Below are 22177 nucleotides of genomic sequence, written 5' to 3'. Positions count from 1 at the left end.
TGGTATTGTAGTTCACGTGTCGCGGAGCGGTGTAACAGTAGTAACGCTGAGGATATTTACGAGCTAGGCATTCCATAAATTTATTAGCCGCGCGATAGGTCGACTTGGGTGCCAGCGACGCGATCGGATCGACGACTTCCAGCGGGATCATTCTTGACAAATATCAACGCTGTACTTTTTGGAGATTATTGGATCCAGCGAATTTATACGCGTATTCATCGATTCGCAACGGTAACAGCGATATTAATAAATTGCCGTTATCGTATTAGTCCGTCGAGCCCGATGACGGACTACGACAGGCACAACAATGGTACTTTAATAGCTAACGGTTCCAAATTCTGAACAGTACCCATGCAAATTACTAACGGCGATCAATAATGAGGAACAATACGGGGCCGCGAATCGCGACGTGCTTCACGTCAAAACGGCAAATCGTCTGACACCTCGATCTAATTACCAACAGCGCGGCCATTGTTCCGCGGTACAGATTCGAAATCCATCGAAAAGCAAATACCACGCGTTTCGCCACGCCTGCCCATCAGAGATTCCCCGTTTCAGGCGGCGATAAAATTGCGCGAACGATCGTCGAGCTTCCCTCGATCGCGGGGCTCACCTGTGATTTTCGCGATCCCTAGCCCAGGGCACGGACCGTTGTCGGCTACAATTTTGTGACTGTGCCGATCGCCGCGCGTACTTTCGATTCCACCGTGACCGATTCAGCGTCTGCAAAGCACACATCGCGTCGTACGTGGACACGGGTACCACGTAATAGATAATTCATAAGCATTTCCTGTACAAGTATGCGAGCACGGACGACGAGCACGGATTAAGTGGGCTGGCGAAGGCACTCGGTCGAGGCACTGGTCCACGGACGGGACCGGAACGTGGTGGTTTTCGTCGTGCACACCGAGGCATTGTTAACGATTACGGAGTCTTCTCTTTTCATCGCGTTCGAGCCAGCGGTGCGACGAGTTCTCGCGTGTCCACGTTTGTACCGCGCTTTTGAAACCGTTGATACGCGATAGAAAAATTCAGTTTGTGCGTGCGCACCAGCATCTCCGAGTACTCGGTTTTCCGTGGCCATTTTTTGCCCCCTGGCACATTCGCGACGCTGTTGCGTGCCCGCTTTAAATATTGGTCAGGTTAGAAACCACCGAGCCTCTGACGTTGTGCGATGCGACCCTGCTGATGGTTAGAGTATTGAGTTCTTTTGTCAGTTGTAGGAAGGATTTTATTCTTGCATTGTCAAAGCGAATTCGACTTGGAAATATTTCTCACGATTCTCGACTGGAATTATTAGTGTTCCAATAAAACAGTTACGCGAATAATGGCGGAACAAGTAATCTCTCGAGTTAATCGAACATTCGAGTCGCGAGGTGGTAGTATTGGTTTCCGAAATGATATTAGAGAAGTCAAGGGTCGAACGCTCCTCCAATTATCCTGTAATCGACTTGGCCGCTCGAGTCGGTTACGACAGCCGTTATCCTCGCTGAATTTCGATTCGTCCGATGCCAGGACCGTTGCTCCTCTTTCTCTCGTTCCTCTCTCGTTCTCGCGTTTCTTTCTATCCTCCCTTTCTCTCTCTCTCTCGCCCTCTTCCCTCCGTTCTCCCCTTTTTTCTTCCCTTTATTTTCATTCGTTGCCGCTGGAAAATTGTGCTCTCGGCTAAGCGCGTTGCGTGCAGGATAATTGGACCCTTTTCAAGTCCCGCGCCCGTGGCTTACAAGACGCGTCCTCTTTCCCCGATCGTGACGAGTTCGACACAAAAGTGACTAGACTTTGTTCGACCTCCGTCTGCCTGAATAATTTCGCTCATGAACATCGAAATTACCCCCAAACGTGCTCTCCATTTTCGTATTTTCCTTTTTCTCTTTTTTTTTCATTTCTTTCTTTAAAACCAGAAACCATCGGAACATCTTTCTCCCGTACCCGCTCTAATATCGATAATAACGGCAACGCACTAAACGATGTCCTATATCGTTTTCAAGAGGTTTTAATGACCAGGTAATCTCGTTCTTCCCCGGCGATTCCCCACCGCGCGGAGACAAAAAACCTACAACTCCTGTCTCGCGACAATTTACAGCAATCAGAACGCTCCTCTTTTTCCCAATCGAGTTAATTGATTTTTCAATTCTCCCCGCGCAAAAGGCGGCCGCTCGTTACGGTGGCCCTGAAGAGGCTCTGCCCAGTGCGCGCGGATATCGGAATCATCGCGCGGATTGATACAAATAAGTATGCACCCGGATCTCGAACGCAGAGAGAGAGAGAGTCCTTTATTTGCACGCGAGCTACGTAATGGAGGGACGAAGCGATCGGCAGAGGAGTGCGACGTAGAAGAAGCGGAGGCTCAATCGAGACATTCCGATCCGCGTTTCCTTATTGCCGTTCGATCGGCGAACAGATCCGTCGGTCATTATGATAATAATTTTCCGGTCGGACGGTTGTACGCGATACGAAGGGACGTTTCTTTAAATATCTCGGATAGCTTTCATTCCGCGGCCCGTTTTTACCCGCGACTGGCGGAGCCGCGCTTTATTCCCTGGGCCCAGTTACCTTCGACGAGCGTATCTAAAGTTGGTTAAAAATGAGCCAGAAACGGGTCCGTAATTATCTCTCGGCTCGCATCTCCTATCGAAAGTTCCAGTTCCTCCGGGGCGACCTCGTCGCGAAATGTCGTTGAACCCCGTTCCTCCCATTCCCGCCTCCGCGAGATCGAAAGTGTAACGCGTCGACGTGGCGCAGCTCGATAATGCACCGCGGAATCACCGGTCGGGCAGCTCGATAAAGGCGCGGGGCCGCACGAAAACGTTCCCCTCTCGTGTTCGAGGGCGAGGAAGTACGCGCAACAGTTGCTTATAAATCCGATAGCCGCGCGGTGTTAATCGCCGATGGAGAGACCAGCCGAGCCAGCCAGCCAGCCAGCCCCAGCTCTCGTTTCGCTCGCTCGACATTACCGGAATCCTCGTCTCTCGCGCGCGCCGACGATCCTCGCGGTGCGCCTCGCTTCCAACGACTTCGTACAGCCGAGCGAGCGAGCGGTTTCGGTCCCCTCGTAAATCATAATTATCATCGTGTACGGTTTTATTCGAATGGAAATTCATTAGGCTCGCTCGGCGCATTGTAAACAACGCGACCGCGGGGGTGATCGGAGGGGAGGGCAGCGAACGAGTAAAGGGAAGAGAGGCGGCGAGAGGAGACGGTGGATGGGATAGAGAGTGGATCTAGCGGTGGCGCGGAGGCAGGCCCGCGAGGGGCAGGAGGGTAATTTACAAGGAGAGCTGGAGCCTCTCGAGCGGATCGTGAGCTCGGGCGCACGGAAAGGTGAGTTCGGCCGACGGGCGTGCGGTATCGATATTACCAATAATTGTCGGCCTGAAAGGTTATCTCAAGAAAGCGTGCATAGCAAACTCCCCACCGACGTGCTCGATAAGTTATGAAGGCCCCTCGCCTTCGTCCTTTGCCTCCCCCTCTATCTCTCCCTCTGACTCTCTCAACCCTTCCCGTTTCGCTCGGCCACCCACCCACCCCCTTCAGGACGTAATCGTTCCGAGTGGTTCCGTGTGTACCATCGACACGGTGTTGTACTCCGCGATGCGCCGTCCGCGTACACGTGTACGGTACACGGACGGCTGCGACTGACATTTTCAACGACGCTGCAGGACGACGTCGCGATACAGGATACGACGCGATGCGCGGTGGCGAACGTAACGCGAACCATCGAAAGGTGCCGCGTACGACGTAGCTAGCGTTCACCGTTGGGGTGAGTCGAACGGTAGGACGATCAGGGGGTTGCGCATCGATGCGCGCACGGTGGAAGTCGCTGGTCTTTCGTTGGGAAGCTCGCGTGGTCGCCTAATAACGATTATTATCGGCGTGGCTTCGAAAGGCCGTCGATCTTCGAGGTACGTCGACGGTTTCGTTTTCGCGTGGTTTTCACCGCACAACCTCTCGCGAGAGCGAGCGGATCGGCTATCTTTCCCCCTTTTAAACGCGCCGCGTTCCCGACGTCATGCCGGGCACGGTGTCACGCCGCTGAAACGCCGGATGAACACCGATATGAAGTGAATAGGACGCGCGTGGGACATTCCGCTCGCCGTTTCTTTTCTCTTCTTCTTCCATCGCCCGTCTCGCTCGGTTCTTCGCGGCCGTTTGGAATTCCGAGCGGACGGATCCTGATTACGGTACAATTCGCGCTCGAGCTCCGCTTCGGAGCGGACGTTGAAACCGGCCGTCTATCCGTCTTTGAGAAAGCGGACCTTCCGTCGAAAGAAATGCAGAAGAGCGGCGTGTGCGTGTTCGTAGTAGGTGAAAGGGAACGCGAGGAACATCGCACGTCTGGATCCGTGCGTCCTTCACCTGCGACCTCGCGCGAGCCTCTATCTTGTCTAGTTCTTGGAAACCGACGTAGAATTCGCACAGAAACTCTGTCTCTGCTCTTGAAATTTCGATCTAGAATCACTTCTCGTCTCCGGATGCCCGCAAGAGTTCTTCGAAGGACGCTGCAACGATATTCTGCGATAAAGACGTATTACGATACGCAAGAATCGCGACGTAAGTGCAAGTGCACCTGATACGACCATTCTAAGGTTCAGAATGCCTGGCCAAGGCATCCACGGGCGAGCGTCATCGCTCACAAGTATCGAACCGACGACAGGTTATCCGTCGCGCGTTGGAAAGTCGGGAAAAGGTTAAAGGATTAACAGTAACTCACAATTACGATGCCAATAGTCAATGGCGGCTCGCGCATCCGTCCATCACCGCGACGTTAATGCCTGCTCGAATATAAATAGACGGGTAAACCGCGTGGGCCAGATGTATTAATTATCGTCGAGGCGATTAAGGGTGATCGCTCGAGCCTGGCTACGGACTCGACTCCGACAGTTTGGAGAAATTTCTCGCTAGCTAGATTCCTCGAAACGGAAGCGGCACCGACGCCGCTTTCCCATGAGCAGCGACTCCTCTAGCCAGTTCTCTCCGAGCGGTGTCTCGAACGAGATCGTTTCCCGTAAAATATAACGGGACCAACGGTGGACAGGCGGCATTGTGGCGCGCGGAGGCGAAAACGGGGCGGCCACTCGCGCGTATTAAGACCTCTAAAGATGCGGATCTAGTCACGAGCCGTTCGATCGACCGCGGCGGCTTAAACCGCGCGTATCCCAGCACGATCCAGGGATACTCTCCGACCCTCCTCGTTCTTACCGCGCCACGGCCATGAAATATCGAAGTCGCGTCTGCGAATGTTTATTTGTCGCTCGCGATAATACCGCGCTTATTATTCACGACGCGTGGTAACCGCCGAGAAGGGACAAATTTCTTCGGTGGCCGCGCGCGACGCGAGCGCGCGACCGCGCGAGCAATCGCGCGGCCAGGGTTAAATGATATCCGCGTGGCGTCCCACCTTTTGGAATGCCATAAACAAGAATTCACTCGATAATGTATTTGAAAGCTCGTACGTTTATTTCAAAAACCCTCGACGATCCCCTTTTTTCTCTCTCCGTTGGCGAAAAAGGTGGTGCGCGATGCGAGGAAGCGCCGGGGCCTCGAGGGGAGTGACGGTTACCATGTGCGCGCGTCTGTCTGTCCTTTTTCTCTCTCCTCCCGGATTGTATAACCGCGAAGGAAAAAATGTATGCGCAAATATATTTCGACGGTCGTGGCTCGCCTTTATACGGTGCTCGCCTGCCACGCTGGATATGAATTTTCGTGCAGCATTGGTGTGCACGTGTATTCCCACCATCGGGCGCCCATATTCTCCGCGAGTTCGCGCGCAGTGGTGCTCACTTTTCGTCGATCATTTCGCCTCGCCTCTGATTTTTAACGAGTCGACAAACGGACGGAGCCAATCCTGGCACCTTGCAGAAGCTTCGCGTTCTCGTTAGAAAAATCCTAGCCACCGGTGAGAGATTAAAATCTCCAGCCAGGCAACGAACCGATCAACAGCCTATTTCCAACCATAAAGTCGGATTCCAGAGTTACGATCCAGACGTGGATCGCAGATCGATTAAACCGACGCGGATTTAGCATTGCTTCCTCGAAATAGTAACACGGCGCGAGCAACAGAAACGGGTGGAAGCAGCTGGTCGGCTGGACTTTCGCATCAAGCTGCCACGTTATCTCGGCGCAATCCAGGAAGACAGGTTGCTGGATTTGTTTGCACGTCGCGTTGTTAGAGACCCGTGCCGTTCTCCGTGGTCGGCCATTGCGCGTGCACCGTGCCTCGCTATCGCCTTGAATTACCGCGCGCGCGTTTTTATTCGCGCGCTAAGTGTATTCCCGGATAACGGCTCCGATTGATTTAGGCGGTTCCATCGTCGTTTTCTATTCGATACCACTGGTCGACGGGGGCCCCCCTCTCGAAAATCGCGTTCTCACGCCTCCTTGGGCTGGCTCGTCGAACGACTTCCTTTTGAGTGGTTCTCGCGTGGTAGCGCTCGCCAGATATCCCATTGCGAGGATTAGGGGGAGCGCGGGGATTAAAAATTGCGAATCACTGGCCGCGCAGATGCGCACGTAACGCGAGAGTCGCGAGGAAGGAACCTTGATCCTCGGGTTCGAGGAAGGACAGCTCGATACCAGCCGCGGTACCAACGCCGCGTGAATCGTTGACACTCGCATAATGCACATTTCGTTTGCGTAATTAACGCGCTGATGTATAGTTACACGGGCTGGTGAACGGAAACTCATTCATAATCCGACCACTCGCCACTCCGCGATTACTCATAAACGAGATACGTATCGCGTGAGGCTTTTCTGGAGGAGAAGAGGCGCGTCGGAGGTTGGGTTTTTGGCCTTCGTTACCGTAGAGGGAGGAGGAGCGTACCCCGGGTACGCGCGTGTTCTTAACCGTGAAATGTTACGCGACACTCGGACTCCCGTTTGCTATTCCCTTATCTGTCGCCGTCGTCGTCCCGTTTTTCGTTTCTTCTCATTACGCTCGGTCGGGCCAGCTGCCCGTATAAAGAATCCCAGGATCGGGTTGGTAAATAATTCAGAGTTCCCCGGCAAGGTCTATTCGTCTCTAGCTCCGCGGCGAGGATAGAATCGCAATTACGTACACGTGTACGGGTGGTGTTGGCGTACCTCCGCGTGGTATAAAAATGGCAACAACCAGCGGAAGCAGTTTTCCCGGGGCTTGTGCGCCGACGAGACGACGAAACACGCATCGTAACCGTTGTTGAAGCACGATTTACGAGCAACCGCGTACGGCCGTGAACTAAGGTTACATCGACTCCGGAGGTAATTAATCGAGATCGAACAGCCACGGCAACGAGCCGCTGATAACGTCATCGACGAAGCGCTGTCAGCGTCCCGCGGGATTATCACGGTCCCAATATCCGATAATCGAACGATCGAGTTTGCTCGCGAGAAACTCGAACGACGCCTGAGAAAGAGGGTAGAGGTCTTATTGGGAGGTGAACGCGTCTTATTAGCGGGTTCGAAGTTAATCTAGCGTACCCGCGCCGACAAGCCCGGCGTTCCGTAACGCGGCAGGAGCGCGATGGTATGCGACTGGAGCGTGACTTTTTCCTCTCGTCTCTGAAAATGCCACGGCTAACGTAAAGCGGAGCGAGGGTTACGTAAAGAACGGTAGAAAGGGTGCGAAGCGCGGTCACAAAGGGAGACGAGACGATCTGAACGTACGCGAGGCTCGGAAGCGAGTAGATCGTAGTCGATAGTAAAGAAAATCGTGCTCGCACCGTGCATCGTTAGCTTGTTAAATCGCACGCAACACCTCTGTCTCGAGACACCGCGATACGCGTTACATCTTACCCTTCGCGTAGTCCACCTTTCGATTCAGCTCTGTCTCGCAGCGAGGACCGTTTCCTCGCGATCTTTTCGCGTATTCAAGGAACTCGAGGAGCAAAATGCACGCGCCGGATCTCTCTCGATACGAGGCGGGTCCCCTCGCTCCACGCTCGGGGCGATCTCGCGTTTCGATTTCTTTTACAGCCACCAGCATCGCGTCCCTTCCTCTCTCTCCCCCCTTCCGTTTCTTTGGATCGTCTTCTTCAGCACGGCGGGCTTCTTCCGCGAAGAGAACTCTCGGTGAGATGGGGGTTTTTCCTCGGCTGGCTCGCCTCGCTCGGGAAGCTGTGTCCTTGTCGGCCAGGCTGCGGGGCGAGCTGCTCGCGGGAGCGTGCTCCGGTTGGAATACTTTTTCTCGATATTGCCCGGCGAATGGTATTAGCCCGGAGACAGCCTGTTGGGGAAAGAAAAGTTCAACCGACGGGGGGGAGTAGGCAGGGCAGATGTATACAGGGCCGCGTTGAATTATTCCTTTACATCGGTGGATATCGAGGCTCGATTCGAGCTACCCGCGAGTGTACTCCGCGTTGCCTTTACCCGGCGAAAGAAATGCAAGTCAGGGAATTGCATTATGCACGTATCGTCGCTGGGCCGGATTGATTCGTTTCTTCGTGTTATTAAGAAGTTCCTGCGCGCCTTTGAAATCCGCACCGCTCCTCCACTTCTGTATTATTCACACCAGCGACGGTGTACGCGATTCTTTGTTGCGTGCCACGGTTGTTCGATTTCTGGCGTTCTCCAGTGTTGCGGCAATTCACCTCGATTCCAATCTCGAACGCATCGCCCTCGCTGGTAACATGAAAAATAACAGTGGTATCGAAACGAGATTACCCCCTGCCCCGTTGTTTCGTCGAATTTAATCGTGCCTCGCTGAGAGCAGCTGTGGGGATCGAGCGTTGATTGACCAGAAGAAACCGTCGCGATCGTGGAAAAGATGGCGGTCGCGTGGACGCTCGTAGCCATAGGTGGATAGGTGGGCTCGTTTAATTACCGCGACGCGGGTTACGCGGCTTGTAAACCGGCCTTAAAGGGCGCCAGCCTCGATTCGACCCGACTCGACTCTCGAGCCCGAGCAGGCCCGAGCCGATTCTCCGCCAGCCGGGTTTCCGCGGCCACCGCGAGCCCTCGGGAGGACAACGTTCCTGAGCGGGACGAAAACTCGAGGGCAGAGAAGAGAGAACGGAGAGAGAGAGAGAGAGAGAGAGAGAGAGAAAGAGAGAAAGAGGCCACGAAGTTTCTTGTCATAGCCCGTCGGACGGAAGGTGGACGGGCGCTAACCGTCCCCACCCAACCCTCCTCGGTGCCCGGAGGAACCGTGGCATGCGAGCATGCAACCGGACGAATACCTGTATACCTACAAAGTGAACCAGAGTGTTCCTCTGTCGAACCGCTTGCCAGCGGATGCTACCGGGCTCCGCTCGATCGGCTCGATCGGCATTCGACGTCCTAGCTCGATGACATATATGGCGTAAACGGGGTGGCGAACGAGGGGGCAGCGGGGGCTGGGACAAGCGGCCCAGCGACAAGGGGAAAGAAAGATCGGAGGAACGATAGGTTAATAGATAAAGCATCGGTTCGAAAACGGATGCCCACCGGATCCCCGGCCGTTTTCGGTCGGATCGTCGGGAATGCGGCGGCGATAGTTCGAGACCCGAACGCTTAATTGCTAATTGAAAATTCTTCGTGGCAACGAGATACGCCGCTGACGGCCTAGAATATACCAAGCATAAGTAGCGGTAATGAGTGGTCATTTTTGCGCTGCCTTCCTTCGAGGGAGTCGGAGTAAAGTCGGTCGAGAAAGTTGTCTGCGTTTCTAATAATTGTAACAGTATTCGTTCGATAAAATCTATCGTTTTCGACTGGTTTTACTGGTGTTCTACTTACGCGGAAGAAAGAGCTTAAGTGTTGTCTATAAATTTCGGTGACAAACGATAGCGAAGTTTTCCATAACGGTCCGGTCGGTCAGCAGAAACGGCGACGCGTGAAGTTCCATTTCTGGTCCCTCGATTATTCACAGCTGCACGCATTTTCTTCGCCAGCAGATGGTTCCAATATCGCGCCTCGACTCGCGTGTCTACGCGTTTTCGTGTCCCACTGTCTCCGACCCTTCGTATCGCCCACTATTTCTTCGCGCGATGGCGCTGGCCACTCGAGGGGCACCCCTTTGTCTTTGAGCGCGTCGGATGGCCCATTCGGGTGAGGGACGCTTTCCCGTCCGTGGAACACGTTTTAACCCTTTGTGGGTCAATTTAGTTTCTCGGTTTCCAGGGCGGGCCGATTTATGGAACTTTCGGACAGATATATTGCCGATCATAAATTCGGGACCACTCCTTCGTGGACCGAAAAAAAGCGGGCTGTTTTATGGCTTTTTACGAGGCTGGACGTTCTAAACAGCCCTATCAGGGAACGTGAAGTATCGCTTATTTCATTAGGATGGCTGATTTATTCTAATTGAAGTAATTAATTCGATTTCGGGAACGAATGCCTCGTTGGGGCCTCCAGGCGTTATATTTTACTTTCCATTCCCAATTCTCCTCCCAATCGCGTCGCGTGTACCAGAATGTTAATATTTCGATGTACAAAATGTGGTCTACTACTCAGAGATTATAATCGATCAGGGATTATCGAATTATATCGTAGTCGATGATCGTTTTCGAGTATCTCTAGCGGTGTCAGATCGTGGCACGCTACGATGCAACGGCAACAGTACGGTGATAAGCGATCAATGTATAAAACTCGTGAAATACGCGCGTAGGTATACGTAAAGTTCGCCGTAACGCGAACCGTGCGGAGGGTTGAATTCCATTCTCAGAGTATCAAGATCGGGGCCTCATTCCGACGGAGGCTAATTCGCCGGCAATGAGGAAGCGGTAGCAATAAAAGCTCGCTCCCGTTGCCGGCTAATTACGCATAAGTAATCGACGCAACAATAATAAAGTTTCGCGAAGAAACGGCGCCCCGTAATTTCGTCTGATTAATTTAAAATGCGGATGCGCCCGATGGTACGAGGCTCATTACCGACCCAGTACGTTGATAAGCGTGCTTAACGATCGCAATGGGATCCGGTGTAAAAGAAAAAAAAAAAAAGAAAAACAAAAACAGAAGAAAAATGAGAATGAAAGAAGAAGAATGAAAAGCGTTCAACCCCGTTGGCCAGCTTTAAGCAGAGACGAGGCGTGTCAACGGGGTCCCGTGCTATTATTGTTATCCGAACGAAGTCTCCGATGCGCCAGCACTCGCAGCCCTCAGACCCCGAGACGAGGATAGTCGAATGGGGTGGAAAATGAAGGAGATAGAAGGATCGTCGAGTCGACACGCCCCGCGACTCGTTCACCAGGAGAACTTGCTGCTCGCAAAGAGTTGATTAAAGTCACCGGTTCTACCTATCCGTCCTCCATCCCCCGTCCCCCGTGCAACTTGTACTTTCGACCTCTCGAACTTCGCGCCGGTCTGCATCCGATTCGATGTCCCGCGAAACTGCTTTGTAATCGATCGAGGGACGGGGGCGCATCACCGCGAGATACGTTCCCTTCCGGTCGTGTCAGTCGTACGGCGACAGGCCGGATCCACCTCCTCCCGGTCCGTGTATAATAATGTTTGCCCGACACGCCGGGACGATGCTCCCTTAATAAATCGAATTATCGAACATTTATCTCGGTTCGTTAAAAGTCGATTTAGTCCCCGTCCTGGTACAATGTATCACGTAGGTACCTCGCGAGCCGGCTCGGTTCGTGCGATCGCAGGATCCTGTTTCTCGTACTGGCTTCGATCGAGCGATCCTCTAGCCGCGCGAGATCGAGTTGGACGAGCTCGACGAAATCGAAAGTCGAAGGTAAATGGAACAGCTGGAGAAATTTTATTTACGACACCGGATTTCGTTGCTTCAACTTGTTGCTCGATCGAGCGGACAATCGGAGCGGGGCGAAACCGGGCGTCTTCGCCCTCGGCTTGTTCCCGTTGATCCATCCGCTCGAGCAAGAAGGGAGGACGAGTAGCTGGTCGGTCTTCTCGAACGAAATCGCTCGCAGCGGTCCGTTTTCTCGGAACAACCTTCTTTGTTCTCCCTGAAGTTCGCGCGCGACTTTCTACCTTTCCCGGTCACGGTTTTAATACTGTTCAAACACTGGTCCCCTCGTTGCGCCGTGGAAAAAGATCCCGTGGTTACATCTGGTTTCTGTAGCCGCGGCTGTTTCTCAGCGCCCTTCTCGGCGTCCTGGGCACCCGTGTAACGTTCCGAGGGGGGGCGTAATTAATACTACGCGGACGATCGTTGCGACGTAGCCCGGATTAACGTCCCCCGTTTCAGCCGCGACTCGAACTCCCTTACAAAGGCTGAAAATGATTTCCGCGAGTTATTATGATGTTACCCGTTGCGGCATCGCGGGCACGATGTGTATGCAGAAAGGCAGGGGGGGTGGGGATACCGCGGTGGTATAACCGAGCGTATACCCCGGGCTCGCATAATCAGCGGCCGCGGCTTGTACACGCCGCGGCAGCGCGGCGGATAGCGCACGTGTGAAATATGCATTCGCTCCGCGAGACAATGCGAGCCGGACACTAAATTCTCAATCGCGATAACTAAACTACGCGGCAACAGTCGCGTACACGCAATCGTACACGCGAATATAAAGTTCACGTGCCGATGTCGCTTGTAATTGAGGGCGACGCGATCCCTTCGCGATGAGACGGTCGTAGCGAGACGAATCGGAAGGCGGTGCCCTCTTTTCCTGAATATCCAGCGGGAATTCTCGTGCGAACGAACCGTACACGACGGAAACGGAGCAAGGGCGGAAGGTTGCGTGTGGGGGTTGCGTTGAACCGGCCCATATGTGCGGCCATCGCCTCGCTTAAAACGTGTCTCCTGGGTCTCTCTAATCGGGCGCTCCGTTTTACAAAAGACCGCACGAATCCTCGTGTTCGCCATGGTGAAAAGGGGCGAGCGGCTATCTCGCGGATGCATCGATGCACCGGGGGAGCGATTTCGACTAACGATGCCTTCCTCTCATTGGTCTTAATCTGAGCCACGAATCACAATCGGCCTCCTCTTCCTAACATGGCCTCGGCCACGAACCGTAGAGAAGCGCGAAGCTCGTCTCCTCTTTTTCCCTCTCTCTCTCTCTCTCTCTCTCTCTCTCTCTTTCTCGTTCGCTCTCTCGCGTGTGCCGTTGCCGGCCAAGATAGTGCAAACAGAAATTCCGTTATACTGCATAAAGCATCGGGCCACTCTAAGCCCCGCGAACGGGGGAGGGAGCGAAGGTTGGCAGGCATGCGAGCGGCTGCATTCCCCCGGCTGCTTAACTCGCGGCTAGCGAGCGAGTTAGCGAGCTGCTAAACGAACGAGCTGGCTCTGCTCGACGAAAGAAATATTCGAGGAATAAGCGGCTACCTTTTCCATCCCCCATCCCTATTCCCCGCCCCACGACCCCTCTTCTTTCTTCGCCGATCCCTTCTACATCCTCGCTATTTTATCGTCCCTAATTCATTGTTTTCTACGCCACGATCTTTTAACTTTATGCCCCGCCATTATGGTTTATCCACGGGGCTCGCCAACGCTCGAACCGCGGATATCCTTACGCGCTCGCTCTCTCCTCCTCTCGTCCGCGTACCGTGTTCGTTAGTTTTTTTTTTCTTTTCTTTCTTTTCTCACCGAGGGCGAACCTGCGAGGCGCAGGCTTTACGACCGCTGCCTACCCTCTCTCGGTTTTCCCTTTCTCTCGCGTCTCTCGCCTTCGTCTTCCTGTCGCCTAATCGGTACCCTCGCTCTGGGTATCCCCGAAAACGTACGCGCACCGTTCGCCTGACCCATACGACCGTCGTTTCTGGCAGACTTTCAAAGTTTCTCAATTTTTCCGATGGTCCCCACTGTGGACCAGTTCAATATTGCAAATAGCATTCTGGCGACTGTTTTTTCTCCCATGTCAAAGCGGTACCGCGAATGAATCGACGGATTGAATGACCGAGCGCGCTACCACCGACGAGAGATCTTTCCTCGGCCTCGATTCGCGGATTTACGCTCTCTCTCTCTCTCTCTCTCTCTCTTTGAATCTAATATTCGAAATGGGTATCCTCTCGCGAATGTAACCAATCGAATAGCATGCATCCGAACGGGACGCGTCCCAGCCGCGATTCCCGTCGTGGCATTCGGCCTGCGAACAGCGGCCACGGCAACCGGTGTACACAGCGGCGGGACTTGGTCTAAAAACCGCTGGTCACCTTTTCCCTCCCCTCCTGGCTGCGTTCGCCGGTGCTCGAGTATGCAGCGAAATGTCAATCGCACCCCTTTCGCCTCTGCTCCGCCCTTTTCCTTCCGCCGTGCATGTTCTTAATCGTGTTTCTCCTGCTCGCGACCGTTCGTTCCTTCTTTTTTTCTTTTTCTTTTTCCCTCCCCTTCTTCCCTCGTTCGCCGAGCCAGAGATCGATCAGTTGTACACGATCGTGAGCTGCCCGGCTGTCTACTAAACGAAATGGGTGCAAGCGGTCCGGATACGCTCGCATAATTCTCCGGATTCGCTCTCGCGCACGGTAGTCGCAACAGGTTACCGCGATATCGCGGCACTTTTTCCACGCCCCGTGAAATTACAGCGTAGACGCGGCCGGGTCGTGGCGAAGCTTTCAGCGTGGAAGCTGCAGCCAACGTTGCTACGCTGCCCCGTGATATGTTGTTAAGGGCTTGTTAATTACAAAAGTGGCAGAACAGGATTGGTAGACAGCGGCGAGGGACGACGGCGGCGGAGAGGATTTGCTTGTCGTCGAACGATACGCGCGCGTGCATGGTGTATGCAAGCGGCCCCGGACCTTGGCAGAGAGAAGGATATATGACCGCGAGAGCCGTTTCCCATCTAGACGACTATAAATGCTTAATAATAGCCCGATAAGATTGGTAATTGAATCGAGAGAACACATTCTAACGATCAGACGGTGCATATACGCTCGATCATTCTCGGCCGAGTTTATATTCCGGATTTGCAATTCATATTTTAATAGCTGTCTCGCGTTGCGCGTGTGGATGCCTCGCAGTTCACCGTACAGCGGGATCCTTTTACCAGAAAGACGAAACTGTTACTCGGTTGTTGCGCTACCACTTGCGCGTATATTGGTATTAGTTCTAGCACAGCGTCGAGTCGATCGTTATTAGCGCGTAATGTGAATTGCGATGAACGCGAAACGGAACCGCAGAACGCGCGCAGCGCATTCCCATAATTCGCGTAATCGCCGATTGCATGGCGTGACACATATTCGCGTTGCTCATAATACCGCGGGTGGGTTCGCGGGTCACGTCTGTCGAGCATCGATGGGATCGCCGCCCGATTCGCGCGCCTCGATTACACGCCGATTACTCGCGATCGTAACTGCAGCCGCTACTCCTTCGCGCGGTTTGCATATCCACGCGAATTGCATTCCGCGCGAGCTGGTATCGCATCCTGGCCGCTGACATTTCGACCGTTCCATCGATCGTCTCCTGGTCGATCCTTTCAGGACTGTTCCCCGTGATCTTTCGACTGGTAGCGGGGCTTGCGGTGTTTACAATTTACGGCTTTTATCTCGATGTCTACGCGGTTTGTTAATTTATGTTTTCTCTATTCGTTGACGATGGTTTCCCGTAATTACGATAAATTGGTACCGTGGAAAAAAGTAACCGATTATTATAGCAGCTGTTTATCTGGAACGCACGGACGCTTTTTCCAGTCTCCGTGCGTCGACGTTAAAATATTTAACGCGAAAGCGTCCATTGTCTGCTGTCGCTCGGCTAGCGCAAACGTAGCAATTGCTGAGAGGAATCAATTATGCCATTGAAGCGCACCGATTCCGCCTTCCATATTCAGTTCCTGTTCGCTTTTGCAACGAGGACGATCAAAGGCGCTGGAACGGAGCAACGGTCTTTTTCCAATCTGATTTCTATTACAATGAGGCGGGCATTACTTATTCCGTTGATGTAACGGTAACGAAACGTGATGACAATGTAAACAGACGTGACTCGATTAGCATAAGGTATTCTCTCTCGTAGAGAAAATTCCCTCTCTTTCGCCGTCTAAACGCCGTCCAGGCCGGAAGTTTGGCCATTTTCAACAGAACCGCCAAAGAGTCTCCGTTCCTCCGCGGCGAGAGCAAATAAATCCGATGAAAGTTCTCGATCAGGGATTGGGACGGCAAGAACAACAAAGTAGAAGGTGTTAAAAACATAAAAATAGAGCATTTTATTGTTCAGTCACAGGTTTTTATTCTAATAATATCTTTCACGTTGTCGAGAGAGAAAGAGAGAGAGAGAGGGAGAGAGAGAGAGAGAGAAGTAGAAAAAGTAGTTCGCATAAAGTAGTTTCGAAGAGCGAAATTGAGACACAAAGTGGAGTCGCTTGCGAGGAAATCTACAGAACAGGGGTTGTTTCTCACATTTGTACATCGTGTCTCAATTCTATTCGGGACTGCGGTTCACTTTCCATTCTCGACGCGCGCATCTCGAATCCGAAATTAACAATCGATCGCTCTCGGAGCTGATCGACGAAACGAAGGGAACGGGTAGAAAAAAAGTTGGTGAAGAAAAAGAGAAGAAGCAGATCCGTCGAATCGAAGCAGAGGCCTCGCGTGGCGCGCCGATTTCCGCGTGATCAGCCACGCGAACCCTCTGTCCCCGACGTTTCCGAGGACGAAATAAATAAGAGACGTGTAGGGATCGCACGCGTTAATACTTTACAAAGGAGAAGGAATTTAGAAAAAAAAAAAAAAAAAAAGAAAATACAGAACGAGAAAGTAGAGGGACGCAAGCTTTCGCGTAGCTACAGGATAAAGTTCGCCGGTCTAAGTACAATTTAAATATACACTGGATTAGCGGTACGATTGGAAGCGCGGTATCACTTGTGTCAGCTCGGCGAATCGCTTCACGGTGAATGGGGGCCGTGGATCGGGAACGGAACTCGAACGACGCGGAACGACGAGGCTCGATCGGTCCGTCGCCGGTTTTACGAACGGCCGCCGGTACGCTCGAGGAATTCTCGCGGTCGCGTTCCCTCGATCGGCTCGAGATCGTTTTCGTACGGTTCACGGTCGGTAATTTACAAGCGTGAAACGCCTCGCGGACTGCTAGTCGCCCGTCGCTATTTTCACGGCCGTTCGGTTCCGCGAATGCTCTCCGCGAGCCACCGGCCAATTTCTTTTCGCCCTCGTTTTTCCGTCGATTTTCTCGCTCTCCTCGCGTCCATGCAGTTCGCGGCGTTGAGCGTAGCTAAAACGGTTAAAATTCACATGGCAGACCGCGAGCTCATCTAGCCGCGGTGCAGTCGCGATTAAACGCCGCGCGAGAATATCTCTTTCCCGTCCGACGAGATCGTTCACGCACTGTTAACCCTAAACTAACCGTGCGAGCTTGATCGATCGCGGGTGAGAAAAAGAAGACGAAGCGCGTCGCGGTTCTGGACGCAGAGAAACGGGTACGGGAACGTATTTACAACGACTTTTCGTAATTTCCCTTCATTTTTCTTTCTTTCTTCTCTCCTTTAAGCTATCTAGCAAACTCACTGACTCGCTGCAATGTACAGAACACCGGTGGACGCTAAGTCTCGTATAATCCTCACGATCACTACGGAGGGAAGCACCTTAAATATTATCTCTATCGTGTTTTCTCTCTATTTACAAGAACAGCATCAGCAACAACAACAACGAACACGTACACTTGGTCCCTTCTTCCTCTTCCCGGATAGATCGCGCGCGCGCACAAACTCTTTTTGAACATTTACACGAATCCACGATATACATCCGTCGGGTATTTACACTCTTATCACGCGTACATCCTACGTCGTCGTATTGCACCTAAGGGGGAACGCACTGTGCCGAAGTCACGAACCCGCTCGACGATCTCTCTCTTTCTCGCGTCGCGTCCCGTTCGAATTCGCGGCGACGCCCACTACTCCCACAGTCCACCGGAAGAGAGGCGCACACGAGCGCGCCTATGCGTCGTCGTATCCTATCGAGACGACACCCCGCGTGCACACACACCTTCGACACGTACACATACGCAAAGAGAGAGAGAAAGAGAGAGAGAGTGAGAGATATACAATATATATATATATATAAAATAAATGGTTCATATGTGAACGGAGACGGTACGCGATCCGTTGGACGTCCTGTTGTTGTGCTGCCGTCGGACAGGCGGCGGCTGCCTCGTCCTCTGCGTAGTCCTCTGGTTGTTGGGCACGTCCGGTAACGCGAACCGCAGCTTCTCCCAGAACAGCTTGTCGCCCCATTGCAAGTACGTGTTCGTCTTCAGATAGAGCCTGATGTCCGGGTCGAGGTCCCGCTGGTGAACGTCTCCCACCAGCACCAGGATCAGTCGCCGTCTACGGTCGCGCAACACCTGATGGTGAGCCGACTTGAAGTCGAAACGGCACCACTCGGACTTGATGAAGTTCTCCGACAGCACCATTATGGTCCTCCGCGAGGATTCGACCGCCTGCACTATGGTGTCCGCTATGAAGCTACCGACAGGGAAGTCCCGATAGTGCAGGCACAGTTTGTACGAGGGGTTGCCCATCTCGAGGACAGGCGCCAGCTCCTCGGCGACGAACGCCTCGTCCTTCGAGCTGTAGCTGACGAACGCGTCGAACAGTTTGTCCCGATCGTCCCTGTCCACCTCGTGGTTCCTGTAGAATATTCGCACGCCGAAACGCGAGTGGAACCATACGCGTAGCTCTTGACGGAACACGAAACCCAGCATGCACAGGAGTACCACCAGCAGAGAGCCGACCAGGGTTGTGACCAACAACGGGAGATAGTCCTGCAACACTTGTTTCTCGATGATAGTCTTGGTGTAGTTGCGATGCACGTCGTTGTCGATGGTGGCCGCACCGGTGCACACGCTGTCGTTGCTCCTCTCGCGGTCGTTGCTCGTCATCGAGAACCCGAACTCGTTGTCACCGAACACCTCGTCGCCGAACGCGTCGAACTCCGTCACGTTGTACACGCATCGCAACGAGGACGCGTCGGTCACGCGAACGTTCGGCTCGCGAATCCACTCCCGGTAACTTTGCAGGTAATCGCACTCGCAGGACCACGGGTTCCCGGACAAACTGATCTCGATCGAGCCGGGTAACGTCCACACGGCCAACGTCGTCAGACGATTGTGCTCGAGTCGAAGCACGCGCAACGAGCGCAGCGACGAGAACGTGTCGTTGCCGATCGAGACGATCCGATTCCGATGTAGGTAGAGCAGCTTCAACGCGTCCAGGCCCTCGAACTCGTGCCCCCGTAGCTCTCGTATCTTGTTGTCCTGCAGGTGGAGGTCCTCCAAGTCTCGCAGCCCGTTGAACGATCGGTTCTGCACGATATCGATGTTCGACGAGTTCAGGAACAATATTTTCAGCTTCTTCCGACCGATGAAAGCGTGACTGGACACCACGCGGAGGTCGTTCCCGTCCAAATAGAGCCGGGTCGCGTCCATGGGTATCTGCTCGGGTAGCTTGTTCACGTGGCCGCCGTTCGAGCAGTCGACCACGTTCGCGGACCACGATTGATCGTGGTAACACGTGCAGTTCAACGGGCACGTCATCTCGCAGTCGCAGGCGTCGAAGTCGCAACAGTGGCAGAGGGCGAAGCAGTGGGTGTCGTACTTGCAGAGGAACTGCGAGTGAGAGGCCTCGACCAGCGGGACGAACGCGTGCTCCCTGTCGTAGAGCAGCTTGCAGTAGATGCTTTCCAAGTCCATGACGCGCGGCTGCACTCTGCTTTGATTCTGTCTGTTGACACGTTGCAACCATTCCATGGTGCAGTCGCAGAGGTACTGATTGTCCCCGATGTAGAACTCTGGCAGTGGTTTGTCCGCCGGCACGGCGGTAATACGCAACGCGTACGGTTCCAGGTTTCGTATCTGGTTCCCCTTGAGCTCGACCGTGGTCAGGTTCGGTTTCTTGAAGAACGCGTAGCTCTGCACCTTGGAGATCTGGTTGTCGTTCAGGTAGAGCCTCTCGACGCTCATCGGTATCGCGTTCCCCGTGATCTCCGTCAGCTTGTTCTCGCTGGCGTCGAAGGTGCTCAACTGCAGCTGGCTCTCGATCTCGAGGTAGTTGGCCAGCTCGCGTATCTCGTTCGAGTGGATGTCGAGCCATTGGAGACCGGTGGGGATCATCGCGTAGTCGAACCATTGGAGTTTGTTGTCGCTGACGTTCAACCAGACGAGGTTAGGCAGGTTGGTGAAGAGGCCAGCGATGTCCGTCAGTTGGTTGCCGTCAAGACGGATCGCCTGGAGATTGAGGTTCTCGTCGAAGGTGCCCGGTTCGATGTACTGTATGCGGTTCATCGCGAGATTTAATATCTTGAGCTCCTTGATACGATCGAATACGCCCTTGGTGAGATTCCCGATATGATTTTCGGTTAATCGAAGCCCGTATAGTTGCGCCACGTGGTCGAACGTGCCGGTCGGTATCTCCGAAATGAGATTCTCGCCGAGGTCGAGGGTCCGCAGAAGGGGTGTGGCTTTCAACGCGTCCGGAACCGATTTCAGCTGGTTGCGGTTCAGGTGGAACTCCTGCAAGGACGAGGCGTTCCGCAGCGAGCTGGGATGTATCGTGTGCAGCCGGTTGTTGTCCAACGAGAGCAGATTCAGCACGTAGAGACCGCTGAGCGTGGTCGCGTCGATAACGGTCAACAGGTTGTCGCTGAGCAGCAACGTGTGAAGATTGTAGAGAGCGGCGAACGTGTTCTCCGCGAGCGTCTCGATCAGGTTCTCTTGCAGCCGTAGGATCTGCAGGCTGTAGAGATCGCGGAAGACCGTCGGATCGAGCCGGGCGATACGATTGTTCGAGAGATCGAGCACCACTAAACGTACCAAACCGCTGAACGTGGCCGCGTTCACCCACTCGGCGGTCAACTCGTTGTGCGAGAGATCGAGCACCAACAACTGAGTCAGTTCACTGAACAAACCGGGCGGTAGCACGTTCAACGTGTTATTCCTCAGATGGATCTCCTGGATGTTCCTCGCGTCGCTGAACAATTCGGGCGGGAGGCTCGCCAGGCGATTGTCCGCGAGCCTCAAGATGGCCAACGACGAGAGGCTCTCGAACGCCCTGTCCGCCATGAAGCTGATGGCGTTGCATCGTAGATCGAGGCTGTGCAGCCTGGTCAAGCCGGCGAACGCGGCGGTCGGCAACGACTCGATGCTGTTGTTGCTCAGATCCAACTCCTTCAGGTTCGAGAGGCATCGCGAGACGCCGTTGAATCGGAAGCTGGTCACCTCGCGCAGTCGGTTCCTCGTCAGGTTTAAAATCTCGAGATTCACCAGAGGGCAGAGGGCACCCTCTGGTATGCTCCACATGTTGTTCTCGCCCAGATCCAGTTTCTCCAATTGGCGTAGCTCGTCGGTGAACGCGCCGGCCGACACGTCCAACGCCATCGCCGACCAGTCGGTGTTGTGCGTCCTCACGGTCAGGTTACGCAGGTCCTTCAACCCTTTGAACGCGTCGTCCGACAGGTTACCGATCTTGCAGTACTCGATCACGAGCTCGCGCAGCTCGACCAACGGCCTGAAGCTGCCGGCGCTCAGGGAGCTTTGGTAGAACAACGCGTCGCTGCATTCCAGCCGCAGGCGGACCGTGTGCTGCGGCTGTATCACGCTGAAATTGGTGTTCTCCAGCTCGCTGTTGATCGTCCGCAGACGGCAGACGAGGGACACGTCGTCCTCGGTGTCGCCGGTCGCTACCCACTTGCACTCGTCCGGCGCTTTGTAACGGAGCGCCTTGCTCAGAGACGCGCCGAGGACACCGAATATCGTGCCCAGTAATATGGCGAAGAACGCAGGACTGCCCCGCATCATTCCGCCCGTTCTTCTCAATCTTCCATCAAATCCACCGGAGAGTAAGGTTGGACCGCCCCACGGGGAGAGAAAGAGAGAGAATGAGAGCGAGTGGCCCCACGGCGACCTATCTGTCGCGAAACCGGCCGCGATCCATTTAAGTCACGGACCCACCGATCTCTACCTCGCATCATCCATGTCACTTTTATCCCCCCCTCCTTCTCTCCGATCGCTCGCACGATACCGGACGTACGGCTGGCTCGTGTGTGTACTCTGCTGCCAAGATTCGTTTCGTTCGCGAGGTATACGCGAGGTTTCCAATGGCCGTTCTCCTCTGCGAACAACGTTCAGCCAGTCGTCGTTCAGAGGTAGGCTAGTCGGGAGGATATGGTCGAGCTTTATAATCCTGGAGATTTCATCCTCGAGGCGTTATCCTTTGTATCGTGCACGATCTCGACACTGAGAAACGTAACGCGTAGCGCGCGCGCGCGCGCACGGGCTTCTTCGAGAGTTCACCGACCTTAACGCGATTATCGATACTACTCGCGAATGGCGAAGGAAAATCCGCGAGGCGACGAACGAAAAGAGAGTCACGGA

General features: G+C 53.9%; 2 protein-coding genes across 2 annotated transcripts in view; one reads left to right on the top strand and one right to left on the bottom strand.

Moving 5' to 3' along the window:
* The window catches only part of Su(var)3-3 (lysine-specific histone demethylase Su(var)3-3), a 91786-nt gene that overhangs the window by 25244 nt on the left and 44365 nt on the right, over positions 1–22177 (top strand). The window lies entirely within an intron of this gene.
* Tollo (Toll-like receptor Tollo) lies at positions 17882–21598 on the bottom strand. The gene has a single exon (XM_076896102.1). The coding sequence runs from the start codon at positions 21596–21598 to the stop codon at positions 17882–17884; it is 3717 nt and encodes a 1238-aa protein (XP_076752217.1).

Source organism: Xylocopa sonorina, chromosome 6 (assembly GCF_050948175.1).
Source record: "Xylocopa sonorina isolate GNS202 chromosome 6, iyXylSono1_principal, whole genome shotgun sequence".
Lineage (NCBI taxonomy): Eukaryota > Metazoa > Arthropoda > Insecta > Hymenoptera > Apidae > Xylocopa > Xylocopa sonorina.
This window is presented reverse-complemented; position numbering and strand designations above follow the sequence as displayed.

Excerpts from the sequence above, each read along its gene's own strand:
- Tollo (XM_076896102.1), bottom strand. The coding sequence starts at position 21,598 with ATGCGGGGCAGTCCTGCGTTCTTCGCCATATTACTGGGCACGATATTC.